This window comes from Curcuma longa, unplaced genomic scaffold (genome assembly GCF_044706935.1).
Source record: "Curcuma longa cultivar G26 ecotype Majalengka, Jawa Barat unplaced genomic scaffold, ITB_CL_G26_1.1 contig_19528, whole genome shotgun sequence".
NCBI lineage: Eukaryota > Viridiplantae > Streptophyta > Magnoliopsida > Zingiberales > Zingiberaceae > Curcuma > Curcuma longa.
Genome location: NW_027431117.1, coordinates 55,007 through 65,805, shown reverse-complemented (window position 1 = coordinate 65,805; position 10,799 = coordinate 55,007). Strand labels below are relative to the sequence as shown.

The 10,799-nt window shown below is 36.0% G+C and overlaps 1 protein-coding gene across 2 annotated transcripts; it reads left to right on the top strand.

Annotated features, from left to right (window-relative positions):
* The first annotated feature begins 2,759 nt into the window (after nucleotides 1–2,759).
* LOC141817176 (DUF21 domain-containing protein At1g55930, chloroplastic-like) lies at nucleotides 2,760–10,754 on the top strand. 2 transcript variants are annotated; one of them, XM_074704845.1, is made up of 15 exons: nucleotides 2,760–3,359; nucleotides 3,601–3,698; nucleotides 3,806–3,899; nucleotides 4,483–4,565; nucleotides 4,673–4,771; nucleotides 5,256–5,337; nucleotides 6,014–6,153; nucleotides 6,224–6,302; nucleotides 6,399–6,462; nucleotides 6,887–6,978; nucleotides 7,168–7,233; nucleotides 7,923–8,039; nucleotides 9,156–9,332; nucleotides 9,864–10,134; nucleotides 10,201–10,754. In XM_074704845.1, the coding sequence occupies exons 1-15, from the start codon at nucleotides 2,814–2,816 to the stop codon at nucleotides 10,206–10,208; spliced, it is 2,016 nt and encodes a 671-aa protein (XP_074560946.1). In that variant the 5' UTR covers nucleotides 2,760–2,813; the 3' UTR covers nucleotides 10,209–10,754. The 2 variants fall into 2 exon arrangements, with proteins under 2 accessions (XP_074560946.1, XP_074560945.1); XM_074704844.1 differs by having other exon boundaries at nucleotides 9,864–10,754.
* Nucleotides 10,755–10,799: the final 45 nt, after the last annotated feature.

Sequence of the window (10,799 nt, the reverse complement as noted above, 5' to 3'; positions counted from 1 at the left end):
TACCGAAAATTCGGTATACCGAATTTTCAGTATAGTATAAAATGCATATCGATCAAAATGTTCGGTATACCGATCATACCGAAATACCGACCAATCGACCGATCATACTGATCATATCGATCGTATAAAAATGTTCGGTATACCGATCATACCGAAATACCGTACCCAATATCAATTTTAAAAATAATAAATAATTTATAAGAGGATATATAATAGGTGTTTCGGTATATACCGAAATACCGAAAAATAATAATTTCATACCGATACCGATATCGAAAAATTCGGTACGGTATTATACCGTACCGAAATTTTCGGTATACCGAAAATCAAAAAATGGAATGACTCAATAAAATAATCATGACCAAGTACTTTCAAACAATTGGATACTAATAGAGTCAATCTTTATCAAGTCCATTTTCATTGGATCTAGTTTCTTTCAAGTCAAATATCTATCAGGTCAGATGCTATCAAGGTGGCTTATGACAGGTTGGCTTCATTGAATTGAATTCAAGTTAAATCAAGCTTAATTAGGTCAAATTAAATCGAGCTTGAACCAAGTCAAACCGAATTCGAGTCAAATCAGCCCCAATGGGAAAAGCTAAAGTCGAGTCTGTTCGAGTTGCATCCGAGTTTGATCTATCTCAATTTAAAACTTTGATTCAATATGACAATTATTAAAGTGTATGAGAGGTGCCTCTCGCTAGAGAGGAAAGATACCTTTTCTCTTGTCTCGATCCTTATGATGAAAACGTGTTTAACTTACGACATAATTTGTTTCCTCGCATACATGCAACAACTCTAAAACTAAAAGGACAATTATATATAAAAATGTAACTCCCAAGGTCGATAAGAAAAGTTTATGCTATTATTTAAAAAAAAATTAATCACGACGAAAATCTAAAAGTAATTTTAATCACTAATACATATGATTTACAAATTGCCACTAAATTATTTTAAATTTAAAACATAATTATCACTCATTTATTTTTTGATGACATATAAAATAGTAAAAGAATATATTTAGAACTATATAAACATTAAAGAGGGCTTGTAAATAGATAATTAAGAAGGCAAGAAAAATAGATATTGTGTAAAAAATCACAATAGAAGATTAAGGGGGCGTTTGGTTTGTATTTTCCAGGATCATTTTCCATTTTCGTTTTCCTATTTTCTAAAAATTGGTGTTTGGTTTGTGTTTTCCAGTTTATTTTCTGGAAAATGAAAATGCGTTTTCAAAGAAAATAGAAAACGCTGAAATATCATTTTCCATTTGCGAAGGAGAAAGATAGAAAATGGGAAAAGGCGGTGGAAAATGGGAAAAGGCGGTACTTTTTCTCCTTTTCTTCCTTTGCTTCGCTGTTTTCTCCCCCGCGACTTTTGTCTCTCCCGCCGCCGCGTTTCTCCTCTCCTCTTCCTCCTCCCGCTGTGCGCTCCTCCTCCGGCGCAGCTCCTTCTCCTGCTCTCCTCTTTCTCTCCCGCCGCACTCTCCTCTTCCTCTCCCGCCGCATTCTCCTTCCGCGTGCTCCTCCTCCTCTCCTCTTCCTCCTCCCCACCGCGTACTCCTCCTCTCCTCTTCCTCCTTCGGCGTGGCATCTACCGATCCTGCCCTCGAGGAGCTATTCCGTGCGCTCCCAGTCGACGACAGTCCGCTGTGATAGAAAAAATTTTCAGTGAGTGAATAATCGAAGAAAACCCTAGTTTAGTTTTCAGTTTCTTTGTTGCTGTTCTCTTGTCTTGGGCTATAGTAGTGTGACATGGTCAGCCGCCGTTCTGGTGACCTGCTCTGTTCTAGTGGCGGTCCGAACAGAGGGAAAGAAAAGAGAAGACATCATTGTTGGGAGAGGGAAGGAGAAGTTGCTACCGGCGATGCTTGCACCCCGTTCACCTCTTACACGCGGCTGGTGAAGTTCGCGATCGGACAGTCTCTTCTCTCGATGACGACACGAACAGAGAATAGAGGTAGAAGGAAGAAGTCATTGGTCGTCGCTCGGTGAGAAAGAAGAAGCCAAACGCATTTTCCAGTTTTCTTTTCCAGGAAATAGAAAACAACATATCATACCAAATGCATTTTCCAATTTTCTTTTTTAGAAAACAGAAAACAGTATATCATACCAAACACATTTTCTGTTTTCTGAAAACTAGATCAGAAAATGAAAAATTAGAAATAGAAAATGAAAAACAGAAAATGGAAAATATTTTCCAAACCAAACGCCCCCTTAATATTGACGTGCACTCATGTACCAATTACAATAGACCTAGCCGCAAGATTACGATGTAGCGATTAGATCGATAATTAAATATTTAAAATTCGAGTTTCAATTGAGATACATTATCAAAAATTTCTCAGTATGACAGATCTAAGAGCGTTGATCGCTTGAACGAGTTGTCATGAATACATCTCGATTTATCTTATTGATAAAAAATTTTCATATGATCGATCGTCTCGATGATTAACCTGATAGTAAGATTTGTATATTTAAACACTAATCGAATCATATTTACTGCAACATCATATATATATATATATATATATAAAATAATATTTATAATTAATCTAATAATAAATTTGATCAAGAAAAATAATTAAAAAGAATTTGTGAGATTGTCAAAATCGATTTATGAAAATAGATAGAAAGTGTGATTGAATAAAGTAAAGATGAAGAAAAAAAGAGACACTCCTCGAATTTTCCTCCCCATTTTCCATTTTCAATAAGGGCGGAAGAAGCAGAACGGAACCTGCCCAAATTATCAGGAACTCCAGCCTCGACCTTCCAGGCGCTGCTGCCGATCCCCAACGCTACCGCCCCTCGGCGATGGATCTGGCGGCGCGCAACGTCTTCGTGCTCCTCCGCCATCCAATGTCTGCCTTCCCTCCCTCGCCCTCGCTCCAACCCCGCCGTCCTCGAGGGAGCCTTTCCTCTCGGATCTGTGCTGCAGAATCCCACTCGCTCACTTTCCTCTCTCTCTCCGCTTGGAGCCGTTACAATCCTTGCCTTCGTGGTTCTCCTACCGGCCGTGCTTGTTTTCGATCGAAGATCGTTTCCCCTTCCACCTCCACCTCCACCTCCACCTCCACCTCCATCTCTTCGGTCGATAGGAACAGTCGAGATGGGTTCCGCATCGTCCTCGTCGCGATTGTCTGCGGGGTGCTTGCGATAAGGTGTCAAAGGGCTCTTGCGGAGGCAGCTACAGTCGGGGTGTTGTCATCTAGCAGAGCGAGTCTTAGCGGAGTATGGCCGAAGGTATTGCAGATTCTTCAAGTACTGAAGGACCAGGGCCTGATTTTGACCGCGCTTCTGGGTCTGTCCGCGTTCTTTTCGATGGCTGAGACGTCCATCACTACATTATGGCCGTGGAAGGTACTACAATGATATCCTCTAACACGTACCTATTTAACATTTATCTGTTTCTCTATCTTAGGAGTTCAATTGCATGGATCCATTTAAGCTGGAGTTTTATTGACCATGCAAAGAAATGATTTTCGAACATCATCTTGAATTGCATACATATCTGCTTAAGAAAAATGATTAACTAAATGCATTTTCAGAACAAATGGCTCAGTGATGCTGCTAATTCAAGCTTAATGATTCTTTTCATCAGGTTCGAGAGTTGGCTGAAAAAGAACCGGAGAATGGTGTTTTCAGAATGCTGCGTAATGATGTTACTCGTTTTCTCACTACGATTCTTATTGGCACAACGTATAGAGATGTGTTTTTAGTCATTTTTTTCAACCTTTGTTTATCTTTTACTACGGTAGAGTTGCCATCATCACTCTTTTTCATTTGCTATTGTCTCGCGCACTCAGAGTGGTCAATATTGGCGCAACAGCACTGGTTACTGAAGCAACGACTGCAATTTTTGGCGAAGCTGGTGTCAGTGCTGCTACAGCAGTTATGACGGTATGTCCTTGCCCATTTATGATTATTTCACACAATCTCTAAGTCCTAATTTAGACATGTTGTTACTAATCTGCATGCTATTCTTGATAAGTCATTTCCATACATCAAGCTCAATATGGCTAGAAAATGTCTTTATGGCTGTAACTTGGTACAGTAACTGCTGGAGATGGTTCAAAATAGGTATGATTGTTGATTACACAAGACTTATCACTATATCCTTGTTATTTGATGAGCTATCTTAGGTTCGCATTTGCACCAGTCCTGAAGGCTTTTGTGCACAGTTAGTTATGCTGTTTATAGAACATTTGAAAATTGTTATATATGTTAAGTTAGTAATTGACATCAGTTAATGAATTTAGTATGTATGCTATGACTCTAAGCACGACTAATTCAATTCTTGTCCAATCCATAATCATGCAAACAACTATTCAACATTCATTTTCTGTTCATTTTTGTTATGTCTACCAAAACATACTTGACACGCCCAAAATGTCATCCTCAGAAGTTTTTTTTTTTATTTTTAAGCTTTTTACTTTGCAAATTCATGCCTTAAATAACCAACTATTTAACTTAATCATCCCAGGTTGCGGTTTTGCTTCTCACTGAAATTACTCCAAAAAGTGTAGCCGTGCACAATCCCACAGAGGTAGCAAGGTTTGTTGTAAGGTGAGTTGTTGGTTCGGTCTTGAGGTATGAAATTGAATCAGCATGTGCTCCTGTGGTGTTTTATAAGTCTGCTAATCAGAGCTAAGCTTGTGATGCATTTAGATCAGGCCGGTTGCATGGCTTTCTATAGTCCTCTATCCTGTTGGAAGAGTTGTCACCTTTTTGTCGATGGGGATTTTGAAGCTGCTAGGGCTAAAAGGTAGAAGGTAAGGGAAATATTGCAGTTCCAAGTTCATAAAATTATTCTGTTTTATCCTTAATCTCTTACCACCTCTTTATTGATTGAGTTTATTCTTTTTTGGGGGTACAACTTTCAAATTTTGTGATTGTAAGGGCTAATTTATAATCTTGTATAATACTGTTGTAAAAGAACATTGTAAAAGAAATTTCAATCTGTGTTTCTGAGATTCCAATCAGAGTTTCCCTATTCTCAAAAAAAAAGAGTAAAAAGTACGCCAACAGTAATTCATTTGAAAAATTTTCATCTTGGTGTTGAACTGGTGATCATAATGTTCAGTAATGAGAAATCAACCAGTTTATAACTTTCATAAAACTAAGATTTTATTTATTTGTTATCGTATCAATATCTATCCTTAAATTGAATATATATTGTTTCTGGAATTTGGGATATAATAATTTTTGTGGCAGGACTCCTTGTTGCCAATTCTTATTGATTGTTTGTACATGCAGTGAACCATATGTCACAGAAGATGAACTAAAATTGATGTTACGTGGGGCTGAGCTGAGTGGGGCAATAGAGGAAGAAGAGCAGGTGACATAAATTCAGCAGCATTGTTTACATAAATTTGATGTTTTTCCTTTCACTTAAATCTTTGTAGCCTGCATGATATTCTTATTTGATCACTGAGTTTCTTTATGTGATTTAACTAGGATATTTCTTCTAGCATGGAGCAACCGTTTGGTTAACATTCCTGATCAGTTTGCACTTTATCATGCAGTATGCAAACATTAGCAAAATTATTTATCCAATACTTGTTAAATTAAAAATTATAGGACAGTTTACTTTTATTGTGGTTTTTTACTCTACTTCTTTTAGGCATTAGTCAAATTAGTTAAAGAACCTTGTGAGTTCCTGCAAATGCTGTCGTGTAACTTGTCTTATCGCATAACGAGGAAAATGATTCTATGAGTAAGATATAATAAATTACAAACAATTTGGATTTGTGAATTATTTTATTTATTTTGTTGTAGAATCCTCATGTGTTTGATGCTTCTAGTTTTTTATTATGCTTTACTGAAAACTCCTAAGGGAGAAAGTAGTTCTGTTTTATTTAGTTATATTCTCTCTCTATAATTCTGTTTTCTATAGTTATATTCTCTCTCTCAATACACACACACACAGATAATGAAAAGCTGTTTCTGTTCCTGCCTAATCATTTTTTCTTCTATGTGGAATATGAAAGAAGTTGCCCATGTTTTATCAACAGGATATGATTGAAAATGTACTAGAGATAAAAGATACACATGTTCGAGAAGTGATGACACCACTAGTAGATGTAGTCGCAATAGATGGGAGTGCAACACTTATTGATTTTCAGAATTTATGGGAGACTCATCAATATTCAAGGTTACTTTAGTTTGTTTTAGTGTTCACTAAATGTATAAGTTAATTTCTCACATAAACTAATGGATTTCAGAGTACCAATCTTTGAGGAGCGTATTGATAATATTGTAGGAATTGCATATGCTATGGACATGCTTGAGTATGTTGAAAAGGTGGGATCTATGTAATGCCTGAGATACTTATTTTAGATGTATCATCAGTTTGGGTTGATACCTTTGTTAAATAATTAGTTTAATTTTGTTTTCAAGGTTGAGAAGCTAAAAGAAATCTCAGTGAGGGAGATTGCACGTATGCCAACATATTTTGTACCAGGTAAGTACTACAAACCTATGAAGTGGATTTAGGAAATTAATTATCTTCTTTTTCATTTAAAATTTAGAATGTGAGCCAAATCTCTCTGTTAATTTATGCTTTTATTTTGCAAACTCTTTTTTCATCATTGTGGAAATCATTTGTTCTTTCATTTCATTCATGACCTACAATTTTTTTTTTCTTGTCTTTCTACATTTTATTCCAGCAGTTAATCTGTGTTTGTATATTTGGAGCACTGATACATTACTGTACATTCATATATAGTGGGGGATGTGATTCATTGCTTCAGCATTCTTATATAGTTTGTGCTTTGATACATTACCAGAACATTCTTATATAGTTGGAGATGTGCTACATTGCTATAGCATTATCATATAGTCTGGACTCTGATACATTACTGGAACATTATTCTTTCACATTGCAGATTCAATGTCCGTTTGGAATCTTTTGAGAGAGTTTCGTATAAGGCAGGTCCATATGGCTGTAGTGCTTAATGAATATGGTGGAACAATTGGTGTACGTTCAGTTAAAACTCTGCTACTTTTTGTACTTGAGCACACCATAGCTTCTTAGCATAATCTTTAAGCAGTTGCTAAATAGCTGAATTTGGAAATCAAGAATGAAGATATATATCTACTGTTTATGTTATTTTTTGATCTCTCTTCAACTATGGTTGCTCATTTATATATAATCTGAATTACACAGATTGTAACCCTAGAAGATGTTGTCGAAGAAATTGTTGGTGAGATATTTGATGAAAATGATTCGAAGGTAAACTGTCATACATTACTTTTGCTGATGTTTTCTTTGTTCCATTTAACTTTTAGTTCTTTACTGGTTAACTGTTGCTTATTGAACATGGAAAATAAATTTGGATGATAGGTTACTGATTTTTTAAAAACATTTTTAATCCATAATAAAACAATGAAATCATCCTATGTTTATTTTCTTGTCTATCATTTGTTCCAGTGTATGTCTAGCATAGTATTCACCTTCATATGTTTCTGTGATAATTTTCTGTTGTTGGGTATATGTGAGTTACATGGTCTTGTGCACATGCTACTCTCACATGTCATGTACCAGTGCATACTTACACATACATCTTATTGCATGACACACCCCGTGGCAACATACATAGTTATCGTAACAGACTAACAGGACCCTGCATACACTGATGACTAATTTGCATGTGCTGGCTCTTTATTTACCTTGACTATGATGGTGTGGAAGCATCTCAATCCTCGTGCTCATATGTATAGTCAGTGTCTTCTCCTAGAACTAATAGTTTGGGTAGGGCATTACTGGCATTACAATAGTTGAAATTCCATGCTATGGGAAATGCAATACCATGTATTGTCTATTTAGTTGAAAAGGATTTTTTGTTTGTTTGTTTTTTTTTAATATCACATAGTCTGCTATTGCTATAGTATTCCTTAAGCTACTTCTTGTCTCTAATGCAGGAAGAAATCCAGCGAAAAACTGGGTATATTGTGATGCGAGATGATGGGGCATTTGATGTTGATGCTAATACATGCATTGACCAGTTCTCAGAAGAACTAAATGTTAAAATACCAGAGGTTCGTATCTTCTGTTGTTCTGAAGTAGATTATTTGCTTCAGCATAGTACCATTTATATTCAACTAGTTATCTTCCTCAAAGGAGGAGGATTCTATTGTTGTGGAGAAGTAGATTCTTTGATTCAACAGAGAACCATTTGTACGAAAATAGTTATCTTCCTCAAAGGAAGATACTAGTGAACCGATGTATGGTTTTTTCTTCAGAGGTAACCAACATGCATATTAACATGAGGTGCAGGGGCTTTGATAGTATAAATTGAGAAATGGTTGAGCAAGGCAAAGAGTGACAAAGATATATTTGCATTGCTATATAACTGTTCATTTAATTACTTAACTAATACAGTGACATCTTATAGCATCATGTTATTTATGTTCTACATCTGGTGTGAAGGATTTCTTCTAATTAGACAATCTTTATGTATGTGATTATAAAAAATCAATCTATCAGTCAACCAACCATAATCATTATATGAAATTTTCTCTATATATCTCTGACTGCATTTAAGTACAATTATTTATTTAATGTGTTCAAGTAATCATCTGGTGTTCTCCAATAGTTGTAATATGATGAATCCTTTAACTAACCTGTAGGTTCATTGGGTCCTACTTAAAATAAACTTGAGTCTGACAGACACAAGAACTCACTGCAAGTTTTTTAATAATATTTTTTAAAAAAATCCATATCACCAAACTATATCTAATATTGAATGATCATATGTTTATTCAGAACTTTATTGTTGTGAGAAAGAATAAAACATATTAAGAGAATGTTCTTGGAAACACAAAAAAGGAGAAATAGGAAAAATGCATTCTTCTTAAAACAGCATCAATGGTTTCCACAAGACAGGAACCAACAAGTCTTTTGTAATTGGCTTGGTGAAAAACAAATTCAACTAACAGAAACTTGTCATTGAAAATATTATGGGAGGAGGGAACACATTGATCCTAAAATATTACCACAATGATAAAACATACAATTTTGGGGGAAAATGAGTTTGTATGTTGTGTGGATATCAATATTAGGTTGTGTGTTGGTCCACATAATTCACTTTGGTAAAAATTTGTCTCTGGCACAACTACTTTCTTATGGGACACTCATTGTCTTTGCTATTTCAGGGACATCAGTATGAGACAGTATCTGGTTTTGTCTGTGAATCCTTTGGATATATTCCTGAAGAAGGTGGGAAGATCATAGTGGTATTTGAGAAGGCAGACAATAAAGTGGATACCGAAGACACTGAAACAACAGCTGATGACCATGACGAGGAAAGATTTCAATCATTTGAACTTGAGGTACTTCTTGATACTTCTTTAGTTACTGCAACAGAACATCTTTACTTGTTAGATTTTCCAGTTACATGTTCTCCAAAGAAGTTAAATTTTTCATGAACTTCTATTTAGAAAGATTTCTAAAGTTCATCATAATGTTGGATCCTCAATTGAAGTACTTCTTGATACTTAATTACTTCAATAGAACAACTTTGGTTGTTAGATTTGTTTCCATCCTACATGGTCAAAGAATTAAAATTGCTCATGAATTTCTATTTAGAAAGATTCCTAAAGTTACAATATAATGTTTAATTCTCGACTGATTTTCTGACCATTGTTATTGATATTATCACATGGAGGAGTCCACCATACTTTTAATTTGGCACTCAAGTTACAAGTCCACTCTTAGGTGGTGCTTTAGGATGGTATTATTAACTTAATTTGCAAGAACTATATGTATAAATTGGATACAAGTCGTCTAATACATCATAGAAAAACAATGCAAAAATATAATATGATGTAAGTTTTTGTTGAATTTAATGTTTCTGCATGCAGGTAATTGAAGCTAATGAGAGAAAGGTTGGTAAAGTTCGATTTATACCAATCAACAATGAACACGGAGAAGAGTTGGATAACAAGGGCATGACTCGTGTGGTCTCCAGAAAAGTGGTTAAGCAAATCACTGAGGCTGTTGATGAACAGAACTCTGACAAGGTGATTGAGGTGAGACTGGAAGCGGAAGATGAACGCTCTCATGAGACAGTTTTATTGCAGGGTGAACTTCAACTTAAAGATTCCTATAGTAATAACGCTAGTCAGAAGTTAGGTAACCATGATCAACACACTCTATGATTCATTTATTGCATCTCCGAAGCTTCCTCTTCTTACGCAGATAAATAATACGAGAAAAGAAGAGCTTCCATTTCATAGAGAAAGAAACATAGGAAATTTTGTGGTTCTTTGGACAAGCTGGTAGGACTATTTTTACAGGTGCAGAGAGGTGTCAACTTCTAATTCATTGGGCGTCTTAGATGCGTGATAGTTAACAGTATCAGACCACAAGCCTAACGTCAACGATGTCTCAAATGGCTGCAATTCAGCACAATCAACAATATATCGGTAATGCAAGTGAATGGATGGAGGCCTCGAAGGATACATAGAGTCGCCATTGAAGAAGCGCCCAGATTGTTGCGCAGCTTCAGTCAGCACCCGCAGGATCTGCCTCTTCTCCCGCATCTGTTTGATCTTCTGTAGCCGCTTGAACCTCTGTTGCAGCAGTGCAATGGACGAGCAGAGCACTAGAGCGTTAGTATTTTGCTTAGCCATTTTAGCAATAACTGATTCAACTATAGGCTATGGTCTCTTATTTATAGGCAACAGAAGTTGTCTTCTTCCTCTCACCTATTACATGTTACCTTTGCATTTGGTTATGAGAAATGGCATTGGAGGTGCATATCCAAGAAGTTGGATCTGGTTGATTTTTGACATGCC